Consider the following 17,366-nt stretch of genomic DNA (forward strand, 5'->3'; position numbering starts at 1 on the left):
CTGATAAGGCTGCTGCCCCTCTTCAGGAACCAAATATCTGTCTGGCCTCTCTACAGATATCCCTCCATTGTGGTTGCACCTATGGGATGGCTATCTGTATCACTGAGGCATGCGAACCTCCCCAACAAGCCTGCCAAACAGTGGCAAGTTCCATGGTTCATGGGGAACAGAACTTCTTGTTCCACCATAATTTCAGGTTTAAAGTTCATGCTTCCCACAATATCCTCCATCTACTGCAGAATGGGGTCCCAGCCCTGTGAAGAGCCTACTCAAAGAGGATGGGGTCCATCTCCTACAGATCAGGCAACATAAAGTGCTGCTCAGCTATGCATTACACACTCGCTGCACTCCTGAGCATCCAGACTACCATATCCTTTTTCCTGGAATGGATACTGACCTCCCGTAAGAGACCCAAGACTGGATTCAGGGTCACAGTTCGTATAAAATGTCTCTGCTCTGTACTCCAATTTCCCCCACTGTTACCTCTTGTCAGGGAGGAATTGTGTATACCTCCACGGTGTGTTATCCCATCCTCAGATGGGACTGAAAGACTGATTTTTCTCTGCCTGTTCCTGGTCAACCTTGATACATTTTGAGCCTCATAAGTGCTACACACTGAAGGCTTTATTGTCAGTGGATGAACCTGTTTTGCCTACACACTTGCAGGGTGCAGTGAACTACTCTCCCTGCCTAACGGATGCGTGTATTCACTGCAGAACTGGTGGCCATTGCTTGAGCTCTGACACCTTTGTTGTAGCATCGGCAAGATATTCTTAATCAGCAGTGACTCCCTTAGTAGACTTTGAGCTATCAGTCAGTGCAACCCTCAACAACCATTGGTTTTGGCTATCCAGGATCTCCTTAATGGCCTCCACCAAGCTGGATGGTCGGTAATCTTTGGATGGACCCCTTGTAACTGTGGGCAAACGAACATGTTGACTGGTTGGCTACCAGGATGCTTACATTGGAGCTGGGGTCCTGTCCTGGAATTGGACATGTTGGAGGCTTGGAATACTGATTTTCTGGTTTCACTGAATAAACTGTGCACCATAAAGGAGACCATAACCATAGTGCAGTCTAACGTTCATGCTTTGGCCACACTAGGCAAAACCATGGGCACATTCTCTGATGTGAGGATCCACTACATAGTCGGTGTGGTGCCCATATTATGGCCTACATCCTACTGGACTGCCATAATTTGGTAATGTTGTGGTGACTCCATTAACTTGCTTAACGCAGCACCTTGTTCTGCAGACAATGCCAAAGCAGCTGATCTGGCTTTATATTTTACCCATGAATGTAATTTTTATTCCTCTCTGTGATGTAAGGCACATTGGCCTCATCAGCCGCTTTTGGAATTGGAAGGTTGCCTGTTGCCTCTTGCAACCGTGGGGTCCCTTAGCTGCAATTAATGGTCTGGCCTGGCTCATGCCCTTCCCGCTTTTTTAATTCTTCTTCTTCTTTTTTTTATTATTTTCCATCTACTGTTGGTTTACTGTCTCGTTGTCATTGTTCTTTCCTGAGATTTTATCAGTTTGTCTGTGTAGCCAGTTTCCTTTTGGTAAAGGAGGGTGTGAAAGCACTCGTTGGATGCAGAGGGTTTATCTCCCAATGCATAATCTGTTTGGGAGTTCCAGCTGCTTTGGAGGTTAATTTGGATTTTTCTTTTCTGTCCTTTCTCTCTGGGAACTTTTCCCTGCTTGACACACAAAGTTTTGTGGAACCGATGGCCTCAGTTTGGCCCCTTAAACCCCGTCAGTCTGTCCATCATACTTTTTTTTTTTTTGCCTGACAATGACTCAGTGCTTATCCTGTTAAGTGAAAAGTAATGTTAGTTACATCGGAAGTTGACATGTTCGTTGTAAACTTGCATGGCAAGTGGTGATGTTCTGCAGACAGAAGTCAATATTTACATATCCAGGCAACTATTTTCTTTGAAAAATACCAGTGTGCTGGAGAAAAAATATTATATTCACAAGTAAAATAATGGAAGGCAACCACTCACCTATAGCAGTTTTATGCGTGTTGCAGAGACAACAGGTAACAGTAAACAGTGTTCACAAGTTTTTGAGCTCTGGCTCTTTTTCTAGTAGAAAGTACACACACACACACACACACACACACACACACACACACACACACACACACACACCAAAGCTAACACTTCTGCAGCTGCGAAAATATTGATTATTGTCAGCAGTTGCCTGGGCTGTGGGCTGATGCATGGGGAGGGGCTAGGGAAGGATGCAAAAGGCAGGGAGGGCTAGTGGGATAGGCAGAAGGGGGAAAGACAGATAACTCAGAATCTGCACAACAGGACAAAAGGGATTCAGAACAGTAGAGCATATAAGAGATGTAGAAAGGAGGAGGGTGAAAGAGGAGTATGGAGACAAAGAAGAGAGGGGTGCAGGGAGGGGGAAGAGGGTGACAAGGGCTGGAAAGGCGGGAAGGGTAGGGGGTGGGGGTGGGGGGGGGGGGGTGGGGAGAGAGAGAGAGAGAGAGAGAGAGAGAGAGAGAGAGAGAGAGAGAGAGAGACAATAATACCTCCACTTTCGCAGCTGTCATCCATTGTGCCCAAAAGTCACTTCCTTGCAGCCTCGCAACCCACCTGCAATGGGAAGTATGAGTTGTCAAAATATACCAATAGCCTGACATTATGCTATCCATCTCATCTGTCAGACATTATGCTATCCATCTCACCTGTAAACAGAACTCCTGGGTAATCTCCTCTGACACCAGTAAGCCTGTTAAACATCCACAGACCACCTCTCCTCTGATCACCTATTATCACCCTAACCTTGAAAAGCTCAACCACATGCTTAATCAGGACTTTGACTTCATTTTTCATGCTCTGAGATGAGGGATATTGTATCCACATCACCCAAAGAAGTCTTCTACTGCCCACCAAACCTGCAGAATGTCATTGTTCATGCGTGTTTCCATCCCCACCGATGGATCATTTCATTGTGGTTGGCCCAGGTGCTAGACCTTTCCCATACACTCATCCACCACCTCCTGCCACAGTCAGGTCAGAGGCATTTACTGTCCTATTAAAGGCAAGGCCATATATGAAAGCAAAGCAACCATGTTACGTATCAGCTGTGCTGTGTAAAATTTTATATAGGCGTACCAGGTAAGCAATTGTCTCCTTGCTTGAATGGCCACTGCCAAACTGTGGCAAAGTGCACACTTGGTGCTCCAGTTGCTGAACATGCTGTGCACCACAGCCAAAATGACTTAAACAGTTGCTTCACTACTCGAGTCATTTATATACTCCCTTCCAGCTCTGGTTTTTTCCTTTAAACTGCATAGGTGGGAATTGCCTGTTCACCAATCCTACACTCTCCCAATCCTCCTGGCCTCAGCATCCACTAACCTGTTTCCCACAGCCCCCATCTTACCTTTTTTCTTCTCTCTTCTGTCCAAACCACTTCTTCACCAGCTATATCATGTACTGCCTCCTCCTACCACCTCCAACCCCTGCCCCTCACTCCCCCATGCAGGCACTCGCACACTCTCTACTCTCTCTCTTCTCTCTCTCTCTCTCTCTCTCTCTCTCTCTCTCTCTCTCTCACACACACACACACACACACACACACACACACACACTCCCTCCACCTGTCTCCTTCCGTCTTTCCACCCCTCACCACTCCATGTTTCCGTCTCCACCTTCCTCCTTTTTCCACTGTGTCTCTTTCTGTAACTCTTATAATTATGGTCAGCTCCTCAGAATTCCGTTTGTCTTGTTGTGCAACCACTGAGTCATCTGTTTTTCCTGCTCCTGCCTTGCACTGCTCACTACCCCCTCCTCGCCTCATGCATCCTTCCCTACCCTTTCCCCACGTTCATCAGCCAACTGTTCTCAATAACTGCTAAAAACATTCAACAGCCAATATCACATAAATATTCCCTTTTTTTAAAAACTACCAGTTTCAACAGACTTGCTGTCATCTTCAGGTCTCAGAAATCCTTTTGTTATGAAAGGTCTTTATTTTATGCTGGACCCCATGCCAAACTGTCATGTGGATAAAAATCAGTCCAGTCATAACTAAAACATTTAAAAACATAAAGCACCTTGTGCAGATGGTCGTATATATCATTCACAGATGGTTGTCATGTCGTAAAAACACAGTACACAGCACCACACTTGTTTTCATAAGCTGGACATATTCTTAAATATTTAGAATATTTTTAGCCACATAAAAATGTAAAATCAATACATTTCATAAGAAAAAGATTTTTTAAGACCTCAAGATACAGTAAAGTCTGTCGAAACCAGTTGTTTTCAAACAAAGAAATATTTATGCGATCTAGGCTGTTGTTGAATGTTTTTAGTGAGTAAAACAGATCACTCCTTCGGTCTTTGCAAAATGATAAATTTTCATGCTCTCAATAATTAATAATCAGTGTTGCCGTGGTAGTCTCTCTCTCTCTCTCTCTCTCTCTCTCTGTCTGTCTGTCTGTCTGTGTGTGTGTGTGTGTGTGTGTGTGTGTGTGTGTGTGTGTGTGTGTGTGGGCGGGCGCGCGCGCGCTCGGGGGGGCGGCACGCGTGCGCGCACACACATCCTATTAGGAGAAGAGCCAGAGCTCTAAAGCTAGTGAACATTGTTTTCTATTATGTGTTGTCTATGCACCACACATCAGTCTGCTATAGGTGAATGTATGCCTCTCCCTTATTTTACATTTTGTTTCATCCAGGAATATAGTTGACAATTTGTGAATAATTATACAGACTGACCTATATTTATGAAAACAACATAAACCATAATAACTTGGTGACTAAAGCAAGTATTACGCAACAACGTGAAAATGGAAGTGGTTGATTTTTCAATAAGACTTGTGCCACCATAAGTTTGCATGGTATCTGATATCATTTTACAAATTGAGATCACCATTAACTCCTTGTTGAAGAAAGTGTTCATTTTGCCACCAATTTTTCAAAGTGACTTCAGATTTTTATAAATGCTGGTTCTACGTGCAAGAAGGATAGCACTTTCTGGTGGGTGGTCAGAAGATGGCAAGAGTTTTGAATGGAATAAGAGGTACAAAAATGAGAAGACAACTGCAGTGCTCTGTTGTGAACATCACACATAACAAGATGGGAATTACATGGGATTTCAGAATGACATTATCATTTGGAAAACTGAATGATAGAACAAGAATCAAGTGACCATTGATGACAAGAGTGAAATAGTCATGAATACAGCACAAAAAGAAGACTGAGGAGAAGCCTGGGAAGTATAAAATTTGATGTTGAAATTAAAGGATAGAAATAAGTGATGATACTACAGTAAAATTATAAATTAAATTCATAACAGTCATAATACAATGACAGAGTAGAAGTACAATAATGATCAGTTACAGGATGGCAGTTTTAGAAGCTATATAGCAGGAGCACAGGAAGAAGATAAAAGGAAGTAAAAATAAATTAAACAAAAGGAATATAGGAAGAATAAAAGGATGGTTTAGAGCAGGTGGTACATTGCTGAGGTTGTCAATAGAGCACAGACTCGAGCCCCTGCAGATCATACTCCTTCCCTTGAACAACTGCGGTCACATTTCACAAAGTAAGCCTTAGAGTTGAAGTGGGTGGATAAAATACAAAACAAAGAAATTCCTGCTGTGATGTTCAAAAGCAGTAAAAGGGAAAGTTTTAGAGCTAAACAAAGATTGTAATGTGTGAAAAAATTATGGTTAGCAGATGATAGAGCAAGTTGGAGTGCTACACTGAACCACCGGAAGATACTAATGTTATCAGAAAATAACTGCCATTTTCGTGAAGATTATGTGCTGTCATAGAGCAGGTAGGAATACTGTAATATGGTGGTGAGTAGTCCTAAACATACATCTATATCCCCTGTTAAGGTGTAACTTCCCAAAGAACAACTCAAAACAGCGTGGGAGTGAAGTCTAGAACCTTGCAACTGTCAATAGAATACAGGGAAGGAACAATTACTGCATATATCATTCAGTCATTAAAATGATAATCCTTTTCATTATAGTTTTAAAGATAATTGTGATGTTGTAGTTAATCTGTGACCGCATCTGAATTTATTTGTCTGTTCATTATATAATTTTAATTTTTTTTGCAGTTCCAAGGGTGCTACCAGAAGCACGTTGCCAGCAGCCAATTATGTACCACCACAGAGACTGAAGTTCAACATTTCGGATGACATAAAAACAGTTATTGAAACAGCTGAAACAAACCTTGACATGTAAGCTGTCTATTATGTGTGTGGTTTTAAGAGTGTGTCACAGATTCTTCACCAAACTTGACAATGATAATTTATTTTCACCAGCTTGTAATTTCACTTACTTTGTGGTTTTGATTCCTTCACTCTTAATGTACTGCCTGCACGGCAGGTTTATTTAAAAACAGAAAATTAGATTTAACAAGTAATGATCCTCACTCCAATCGTAGTAGCCCCCTCGGCTATATATACACAGTTGCCAACATTTCTGGAGGTCTTGGAAGCAAGCAGGGAAATTTTCAACTGTGATGCTTTTAAGCTCATTTATCACATCCCAGTGAATGTCTGCTATGTCTTGACAAAGCTTTGCCTTGTTACCTTCGCACTCACAGTAACAGGAAAAAATCACAAGAGAAGAGGTAGCAAATGTAGCAGATGTGAGATGGCAATAACAGAATGCCTGGCCAGATATTCAGTAACAGAGAAAGCAGTATTAGTCTTGCATTGTAATACAGTAAGAACCAGTCCTAAGATTTACACAAATTAGGGTGGCAATGTTGAATTGCTTGTCACAAACATTTGAAGACTTCTATGAAAACAGTTTGGTTCACTGTTTGACCCAAAGGAACGTGCTCATGGTAAACTGATCCTTTACTGTCAAAGAACGAAATCAACATTGTCTTTGTTTTTGAAGGTCGTTGCTAGACTTTTTTCGAGGCTGGTGGTCCAGGACTCCACCATTCAGCACTTTGATGTTTCGTGTGAGGGTCATGCTGGTAGCACCAACTTTTAATCTTTGGCAGAAATGTGGCTTGTGTCCAGCAGTTCAGCAGAAATTCTTCATGTTTCCTCTTTATGTTCATCAGTTAGTATGTGAGGGACAAGTTTTGCATTAAGTTTCCATTTCCCTAAATTTTCACATAAAATGTTATGACACATATCACAATTCAAATTAAGTTTTTCTGATATTGTACACAGAATTACTTGATGGTCTTCTTGCATTAACTGCCCCCTGCTCCATGTTTGCATGGGTATTTGCTGTAGATGGGCTACTAACTCTGGGATTGTCTTGCACTCAATCTCTGGCTTCACAACATCTTTTGTGGCAGTTGAAAAATAGACTTCTTCAAAGTGCCTCACCTGCATATACTTGCTTAATCATTGTCTATATTTCACTAAGGGTTTTCCTGAGCTTAACGCAGAACTTAAAGTTCATTTTTTGCTCACAATCTGTATCCATTGTTTTGCTGTAACTAATGCGCCAAGAACGCAAACAGTGTGTTGCTAAGAATAACCCCGCCACTTAGTGAGTTTGTGCAGAAACTTGGCCAAGGTCATTTCGAGGATGCGCACATACCAGGTAACATATAAACATTTGTTCCTTTTCGTTACTGCAAACTCAGAAATACAAAAAACCTGCCCTGAAACGTATCTGACAAAGGGGATAGGTTTTATTGTATAATTTCAGATGAGCTCCAAGATTTCGTATTGAAATCCTTTGCTGTTTTTGTTCCTTGTCTTTAATGTCGCAACATTTTCTGGCATTAAGCATTAGCAAATGAATAAAACAAATGCTAATTATTAAAATATTTACTCCTGTAGTTTTATATTTCATTATTTTAATTTCTGAATTACATATGCCACTATTACATTATTATTATTATTATTATTATTATTATTATTATTAGGTTTTTGTTTTTGAGCTTCTGATCGTACCCATTTCCATAAGAATAAGTTGTGTCAAGAATTAACTATTAAATGATGTTATGGTTAAGTGTCAATGGTTAATTGTCATTATGTAATAATCAGATCACTGTTTGATCTACAAAGGTTTGAATTTTTGTTTTTGCTTTTATTTATGATTACGAGCATAAAAGTTTTCATGGTAATAAAAAAGTTATTTTCGCAGCAATAAACTATAGGCTATAGGAAGTGCGACAAATTGTTAATAGCATATTCTAATTGATACAATTTCCACTAAGTCGTGTGACAAATTGAACAAATATTGGACTTGGTATTGGTGATGGGCAACTTTGATCCCTGGCCTGGCCATCATGATTTGTTTCCTAGGGGATGTCCTTAAACCATACTAACAGAGTAAAAAACTAATCTTTTGAAACCAATAAGCAACTTGTAAGGCAGAAATTCTAGCAATTTAATGCCATATCAGTGATCTGAATATCTAGAGAGTAGTGTATTTACACAACTGGTGCTTCATTTAGTTCATGAAACTGAGTAAAACTCATTCTAATTCATACTACTCCAAGGTAATGTAATTAAGAACAACAAATCAAAGCTACACTTCCATGTCAGACATCAGCAGCACAAACAATCTGAGGTGGTAGCTGTAATCAAGCTGCACGAATGTTATTGATATGCTTCCTGCAGGAAAGCATAATCAGTTTCCTTCCATGTTCGACTACAATGGCTCTGTCATCATTGAGTTTTCCATTAGTGGAACAAAAAAAGCAAATGATGTCACATTGTTTCCATTACATGACATAGCCACAACTTCAGGGATCTCCACCCAGCAACAGCTCATTTTCACTGCATATTGAGAAGGAAAAAAAGTGCTACTTAAAATTAATATCTTGGTGAATAGGTGAATATTTTCATACATTGATTCAAATTACCATGCATTTCATTGATATTAACATCATTTCCATATCTCTGCTGATCTCTGATATCTTTTTTCTTTTAATTACAGATAATTTGTAATTTAAAAGATGTACTTTTAACATTGTGAACTTCGCAGAATTACATGTACTATTTCATGCCTTAACATTGCTCTTTTACATTATTTTCAGATTAGTAAATGATCTTGAGATGGCTTGTTTCAAATTTCCAAACTTTGGAAAGGATTTCATAAAATCTCAAAAGCTTAGTCCAGACAGTTTTATACAGATGGCAATTCAGTTAGCATATTACAGGTATGATAGACTTAAAATACTTAACTTACAATGTGTGCTACCATTGGTTTGGGACAGTCAAATTATGTCTAAGGAGGACATCCTTTTTTGTCTTATTAAAAATCTACACAATATTTTGTTTCCTGGTGTATGTAGAATTTAAGTGGTCTAGTAGAAAGGTGATATCATCATGATTCATTTAGATGAGCAGATCCTGGTTCCATAACAGTTTGTCCTGATGTGCCAGTCACTGTAGTTGGTACGTAGGTGTGATGTGACTGTCGATAACACCAACTAGTCAACATTATTTGCACCTTGGCATTACCAGCAGTAAAAATCTTAGTGCTCTGGTACTTTAAGCAATTATCAGTTGTTGAAATCTGTCAGTCTCTTTTTTTCCCCTTCTACCCAAAAAATTGGTTTTAAGTAGCTGAAGCAAGGAATTTATTAGAGGTTTTCAGAAAAAAATGAGTGAAATGTTTCAGTAAATGAGTAATTGGGAAAGCTGGTCTTCTCCAGTGGTGATTTTACATTGCCAAAACGCAGCCATTCATGGTGTAATAAATGTTTGAACTTTCTTTAAAATAAAGTAAACAGTGATGTATTGCTAACATGAAACAGAAGCCTTAAATGATGTTGCTAGATATAACTCCCATTCACACAACTGTTAAAAGTTTATGGAGCTTGGTACAAAATTCCTTGGCTCCAGTGTATTCCCTACATGTCCTCATCGAAGCTAGGGTGCAGATTGAGAAGTAAAATTAACCATCAGTGAATTTCATATTTAATAATAGCATAATAAATGTTCAAATTATTAAATTTCTGTAAATCATTCACACAAGACAGAACTCATAAAATGACTCAGAAAGATACCGGAGAATGCAGCACAGAAGGTGTAGAAAGACAACAGCAAAGTACAGGAATCAATAAGTAAAGATGAAGTGAAGGATTACATAGTCCTATTTTTAACTGATTGCCCTGAAAGAACTTCATTGATGATGGTGATACTAGCAGAGTGTCGAAATACAGTAATTTGTGCTTCTAGTTCCATGTCATCATTGTAACAGAAGCCTGGTTTTTATTCAGATACATCATTCTGCATAAAAATTGGCTTACACTGTCACAAATTCATGACATTGTTTTGGATAATTAGGATTTTTTAAAAAGAAATGGGCACTGTCTTAGTGTCTCTTGTATAATGTGTAACAAGTCGGACAGTTGCAGTCTTGTAAAAATGTAAAATTTTAACTATAAACTCTGTGAAAAATCTTCTAACTGGAGAAAATAAACAAAATGAAAAGATGAAATTAAAATGCACCCCAAGTGTCACATTAAACAACAAAGAAAGGAAAAAAACTACTGCATTTTTCTTTGTCATCAGTGGAATGTTGCTATTAAAATCCTCAAATGTGCAACCACTAGTCTCTGCTAGTTTACTCCAAAGTTCCTTAAATTTTTAAACATTCTGCAATGTTCATGTTGTTGTTCCTCATGTAATCTTCTGTTCTGAGTGATTTAACTTTCTGTAAAATAACTCCTATCAACTTAGGTTCTTTTCTTATGTCTAGTTTGTAAAAATACCTGAAGCTCCTGTTGCTCTGAGTTGTAGTGGTTTATTTTATCTTCTAGACAATCAGGTAGTGATTAAGAGGAAATGAAGAAGTGGCACTGTTTCTCATAAGAATATTTGGTGTCATTTAGCATGACCACATGCTGCACAGCATGATGAATTCAAGGCAGTCATTCGCAATAGTCATTCCAATTCATAAGTGCTGCAGGAAAAGGCAGAAGACAGATGTCATCTGATATCAGTTGTCCAAGGCTGTTAGCTATTAGAATTCAAAATTGTGCTTGTCAAGCTCAGAAGTTTGAATATAAATGTTACCTGTAGACCAAATCAGTGAACTCAACAGACTAGCTGCAGAGCTCATGCACTTTGCTGTTAGACAGAATAATCTTTAGATAGCTATAAGAAAGGATATTCATGTTCATAGCATTTCATATAATTTTCTGATTATGTTATCTGCATAACAGATAATTCCAAAGAAATCTTCATCATACCATGTAGAAGACTTCTAACAAATATTTATTTACATTTCTTTTAATTTCAAGGACAGGTTTTGTTTAAACTTTTACTGAAAAGGACACAGTAAATTCCCGATTAAATAATGCAAGGCCAAAGAAAACTCTTCCAGGGCAATATGTTAATTACTTATTAATTTACTTTTGTACAAAATTATAATTAAATTCCATGCTTAAATTTTATAGGCAAGGGTTGAGTTTATACTCCAAGCTGGTTAATCATGTATAGAGCATGTTTTATCATCCTGCTAATATCTACTTTGAATGGTCACTTAAATTAGGTTGGTGCATAAGTTCATAGCATTTTTCCATAATTTTAAAAAACATAACAGATACACATAACAGAGACTTTATTCATCAATAATATATTCCTCCTTCACTATTCACAATACTGGGGTAACTTTTTGACGCCGCAATTGTAGAAATCGTGTGACTTTGAAGTGAAGAACTCATCGAGCCATGTTCGGAGCACATTTTCATCCAGGAAGGAGGTTCTTTGAAGGTTGTTGAATAGATAGTGGGAAAAGTGAAAATCTGAGTGCCCAAGATCAGGTGAATAAGATGGGCGTGGAATTACTTTCCAATCCAAATTCTGTATAGTGCTTTTTCTCAGTCTAGCAGAATGCAGGTGGGCATTATAATGGAGTAGCACCACACAGACTTCCTAGTTGTTCTTGGATTGCATCTGCTAGACATCTCAGTTGTTGGTAATAATGTCAGCAGTGATGGTAACACTTCAAAGAAGCAATTCATAGTACATTATGTTGTGACAGTGCCACGACATTCAAAAGTGCCGCTACATTAGTACGCGAACACGGCGATAGAGGCGCTCCGCAGCTCGGCCGAGCGCGGGAGCGCCACCTGGCTATGAACGGCGCCGGCCGCATGTCACGGCACGGCAGTCGAATGACAGATACGGAGTCAGTAACATGTAACCCGCTAGTGTTTCTACTTTTGTATATCCACGCAATTTATTAGTGATTAAAGGTTATAACACTTTTGGCGACGAGGTCGGATATTTTTTTCCTGCGTTGTGGAATTGTGTGTTCGTGTCGGGGCAGACATGGAACAGCTTATGCAAGCGCTCATTGACCAACAAACACAGCTGACGGCTGCTATTCAGGCACAACAAACGCAGCTGACGGCTGCTATTCAGGCGTTGTCGACGTCGCTTACTCATCGTCTGTCTTCCTCTTCTCCGCCTCCGTTCCCTCCTTATGACGAGGCCGCTGAAGACTGGGAGGATTATGAGAAGCGTTTGCGGCAACACTTCTTGGCTTTCGGCGTTGTCGACGCTCCTATGTGTAAGTCGTTATTTCTATCTTGGATTTCCCCACGGATCTATCAACTGCTATCTCAGTTAGCCCCTCTGCGGGAACCTGCCTCTCTGTCCCTCCAAGAAATGTGTGACTTATTGTCTAACTATTACCGAAAAAACACCCATGTCGTTGCCGCCCGCGTGTTGTTCTACCGGTGTCGTAAACAGCCCCATCAATCTTACCGGGCTTGGGCGGCGGAACTACACGGTCTGAGTCAGAAATGTCAGTTTGTCACGGACACTCATCATGAGTCTTATGCTGATTCAATGGTTAGGGACGCTATTTTACGGCTTGCTCCTGATAAAGAAGTTCGGCAACGTGCCTTACAATTGCCCAACCCGTCGTTGTCGGAAGTTCTCAGCATCGCTCAATCGTTTGAAGTCTCTCACGCTGCTGGTGCGCAAATAGACGCGTGGTGTGATGTAGGCGCTGTACAAACCACTTTCGACGCGGACAATTTGCCTGTTTCACAGGGAAACGACTATGTGGCGGCGGTGCGCTCGCGTCAACAACGTCGCGTTGGGCCGCCACGCTCGCAGCGAAAACAGCAACCACAGAAGCAGATTCGTTCCGCCCTTCCTTCTTGTCCACGTTGTTTCGTACAGCATGACAGGGCCGCGTGTCCAAAACGTTGGGCCACGTGTAATTCATGTAGGAAAAAAGGCCACATTGCTTCTGTGTGTCAGTCCCCTAAAGTTCCTGTCGACGAGGACGTGGCATCGGACATGGATGTTAACTGTGTGCTTTCTCAAACGAATAAGTTGTTTGTTACTGTTCGTGTTCTGGATAAAGACATTCGCATGCAAGTGGACACTGGCTCTGCAGTAACTCTCATTAATTCTCGCACGTATTTGGAGTTGGGCTCCCCTCCCTTGTCTCCAGTTACGCAAAATCTACGAACTTATAATAAGCAGAAAATTCCTCTCGTTGGCCAGTTTGATGCTTCCACTGCCTACAAATCTGTTGTTAGGCCCCTCACGTTTTATGTGGTGGATCATGCGGGCACTGAAAACCTGTTCGGTTATGATGCTTTCCAGTTGTTCGGGTTCTCCATTGATGATGATGTGCACCTAATATCTGAGGACATTCCGTACAGCTGGATGGCTTGTGTTCTGAATTCTCGTCCGTGTTCTCTGCTGGTCTGGGTCGTGCCAAGGATTTTGAAGCCCACATTACTCTTAAACCTACGGCTCGCCCTAAGTTTTTCCGGGCACGCCCTATTCCGATGGCGTTGCGTGCACCTGTCAGAGCTGAGATAGACAGGTTAACAGCTTCGGGGATTCTCCTTCCTGTTACCTCCAGCGAATGGGCATCGCCCATCGTGGTGGTTTCTAAACCAAACGGGAGTCTGCGATTGTGTGGTGATTTTAAAGCCACTGTCAACGCTCAAAGCCTCATTGACACTTATCCTCTTCCCAATCCTGAGGAGTTATTTACCAAGCTCGCTGGGGGCCAGTTCTTTTCCAAACTTGACTTATCGGAGGCGTACCATCAGTTGCCGTTGGATGCATCTTCCAAGGAATTTCTCGTCATCAACACTCCTTGTGGGTTGTATCAGTACCAGCGGTTACCATTTGGCGTCGCTAGCGCGCCGGCCATTTTTCAGCGGTTTTTGGAACAGCTCACTGCTTCCGTTCCCGGCTGCATCAACTACCTGGATGACATTGTTGTCACGGGGGCCTCCACTGAGGAGCACCTTCACAATTTGCGTTCACTGTTTTGGGTTCTGCATTCCGCAGGGTTGAAGTGCAATCTGGACAAGTCACAGTTCTTCCAACCCTCCATTGTGTATCTTGGTTTCCACTTGTCCCGTGAGGGTATACGTCCTCTACGACAGCACGTTGCGGCCATTACCGCTCTACCCCGGCCATCTACGGTCAAAGAACTTCAGGCGTTTCTAGGCAAGGTTGCTTATTATCACAAATTCATTCCCTCCGCGGCGGCGGTGGCTCATCCTCTGCATCAGCTGTTACGCAAAAGCGTTCCTTTCTGTTGGTCCGCCGAGTATGAGCAGGCTTTTGCCCGCCTGAAGGCTCATTTGCAGTCGGCGCCTTGTCTTGCCACATTCCGTCCGGGTCAGCACTTGGTTCTGGCGACTGACGCGTCACAGTATGGCCTAGGGGCTGTTCTCGCCCATCGGTATGAGGATGGGTCGGAACGACCCATCGCCTATGCTTCCAAGACCCTCAACGATGCCCAACGGCGTTACTCTCAAATAGAAAAGGAGGCGCTCGCGATCATTTATGCTGTAAAAAAGTTCAGCGTTTTTTTGTATGGTTCTAAGTTTCACCTCATCACCGACCACAAGTCGCTGGTCTCTCTGTTCAGCCCCTCGGCGTCGCTTCCGGATAAGGCAGCTCACCGCCTGCAACGTTGGGCCTTATACTTGTCTCGTTTTCACTATGAGATTCACTATCGTCCCACGGCCCAGCACGCCAACGCTGACGCGTTGTCGCGTTTGCCGATGGGCCCCGACCCGGTTTTCGATCGAGATGAACTACTCTGTTTCCACATTGATGAGGAAGAATGTCGTGCGGTCGAGGGTTTTCCACTTACAGGTTCGCAGGTCGCGTTGGCTACTGCGCGGGACCCGGTCCTGCGTCAGGTGATCGGTTTTGTTCAGCGGGGTTGGCGGGACAGGACCAAGGGCCGGGCATCGGATCCTCTTCGCAACTACCATGCCTTGCGCCTTCGTCTGTCTGTTCGTGAGGGTGTTGTTCTTCTGACCACGGATAGCGTATCTCCACGGGTTGTGGTGCCCGCCTCTCTTCGCAAAGATGTTCTCAAACTCTTGCATGAGGGCCATTGGGGGTTTTCTCGGACTAAGTCCCTGGCCCACAGGCACGTTTATTGGCCCGGTATTGATTCGGACATCGCCCACATGGTCGCTGCTTGTGATCAGTGTGTTCAACAACTGGCTGCGCCTCGTACTCTGCCCTCTCCGTGGCCTGATCCGGCGCAGCCGTGGGAACGGGTGCACGCTGACTTTGCCGGCCCCTTCCTCGGCACTTATTGGCTACTGTTGATTGACGCCTTCTCGAAGTTTCCGTTTGTTGTTCGATGTCCGTCGCCCACCACTGCGGCGACGACGCTGGCTTTGTCCAAAATCTTTGCGCTAGAAGGTCTTCCATCCACGATTGTCACGGACAATGGCCCTCAGTTCTCTTCGCAGGCCTTCCATGATTTTTGTACTGGACAAGGGATTCGTCATGTTACAGCACCGCCCTTCCATCCACAATCGAATGGGGAGGTCGAGCGCCTTGTCCGCACTTTCAAAAGCCAAATGAAAAAATTCCTTAGTGATTTTTCCACAGATGACGCTCTGTTGCAATTTCTGAGTTCTTATCGCAGCCCTGCTGAACTCTTGCATGGCCGCCAGCCGCGCACTGTACTGCACCTGCTTCACCCTGTCAGGCCTTGTACTGTGTCCCCTAGTGCGGGAAAATACCCGGTGGGCGCCGACGTGTGGGCACGGGGGTACGGATCTCGCCCTAAATGGATTCCAGTGGTGGTCCAGGCTCTTCGCGGCCGCCGGCTTTGTGAAATACGTACGGACGACGGCATGGTTGTTCGCCATTACGACCAGATGCGCCCACGAGTGGTGGCCACGCCGGTACCACCGCCCCTTCTTTCGTCTCCACCAGCCCGAGAAGCCAGTCCTGTCGCTGCTGCCGATCTTCCAGGCGTGTTGCTGCCGCCGCCGTCGCTACCGCTTCCGAGTACGCCGGAACCGGCCCCAGTCGTGACGCCGCCTTCTCCGGGACCCATGTCGCTGGAGCACTGGAGCACACCCCCAGGTCCACGACACCTATGGATGCTGCTCCGGAGTTTTCACCCATCATCTCGTCCAGGAGGCACGTTCCACGCGCAAGCTTGCGTCCTGGACATTTTCGACCATACTCTCGTGTTTCTCTGCGGGATCTTCTCGGGGCCTCCCAAGAGGCCATGGATGTCTCCGCACTGTCCGTGTCTCCAAGGAAGTGAGTGCTTTTTTTTTCAAGGGGGGAAAAGTGTTGTGACAGTGCCACGACATTCAAAAGTGCCGCTACGTTAGTACGCGAACACGGCGATAGAGGTGCTCCGCAGCTCGGCCGAGCGCGGGAGCGCCACCTGGCTATGAACGGCGCCGGCTGCATGTCACGGCACGGCAGTCGAATGACAGATACGGAGTCAGTAACATGTAACCCGCTAGTGTTTCTACTTTTGTATATCCACGCAATTTATTAGTGATTAAAGGTTATAACACATTACACCATCATTGTTCCACCAGATGCATAAGATTATCTTTTGTGATCTGTGCACGTCTTTGTATAGGGAGTTGCGGCTTTGTTTGGGCTCAACCATTCATTTCTTTTCCTTATGTTAGTATAAACACAATGATACGGGATAGGACAGGTTGGACCTGTTCATGACCAATTCAAGACAAGCAAGCAGAGATGCACTTATCGCCATCTGTTGACTATTGTGGTTTTAGGAATTTTTGCACCTACTTCATTGCATGGAAAAGTCTCAAAATGGTGCAACAATCACATTTCATCAAATTTGCCAGTTCTCGAGTACACTGACATAGAACAGTGCAGATTAATGTGTTTAAACAATCTTCTTCACACCCCAAAGGTCTTCCTGAATATGGAGAGTAACTAACGTCAGAACAATCCTCCTGAAAACGTGTAAACCATTTCCTTGCTGTTTTCTGCCCACCTGCATTAGCCCCATATGTGGCACATTATTTCTGGCTGCGTCTGCTGCTGTCACCCCTCTGCTGAACACAAAAGAAGAATGTGTTTGAAATGTTCAGATTTCTCCACTTGATGCTCAATTTTCTAGTCTCCACGGCTCCACTCTCTGTCTCCAAATGATGAAAT

The 17,366-nt window shown here is 43.0% G+C and overlaps 1 protein-coding gene across 3 annotated transcripts in view; it reads left to right on the plus strand.

The window, feature by feature from the left end:
• The window catches only part of LOC124615319 (carnitine O-acetyltransferase-like), a 103,132-nt gene that overhangs the window by 78,913 nt on the left and 6,853 nt on the right, over nucleotides 1–17,366 (plus strand). For all 3 annotated transcript variants that reach the window (XM_047143118.1, XM_047143119.1, XM_047143120.1), the window contains exons 10-11: nucleotides 6,093–6,215; nucleotides 8,999–9,121. In XM_047143118.1, the coding sequence (XP_046999074.1) occupies nucleotides 6,093–6,215; nucleotides 8,999–9,121 (246 nt within the window). The remainder of the gene's footprint in view (nucleotides 1–6,092; nucleotides 6,216–8,998; nucleotides 9,122–17,366) is intronic.

Source organism: Schistocerca americana, chromosome 5, assembly GCF_021461395.2.
Source record: "Schistocerca americana isolate TAMUIC-IGC-003095 chromosome 5, iqSchAmer2.1, whole genome shotgun sequence".
In the NCBI taxonomy this organism is placed as follows: domain Eukaryota; kingdom Metazoa; phylum Arthropoda; class Insecta; order Orthoptera; family Acrididae; genus Schistocerca; species Schistocerca americana.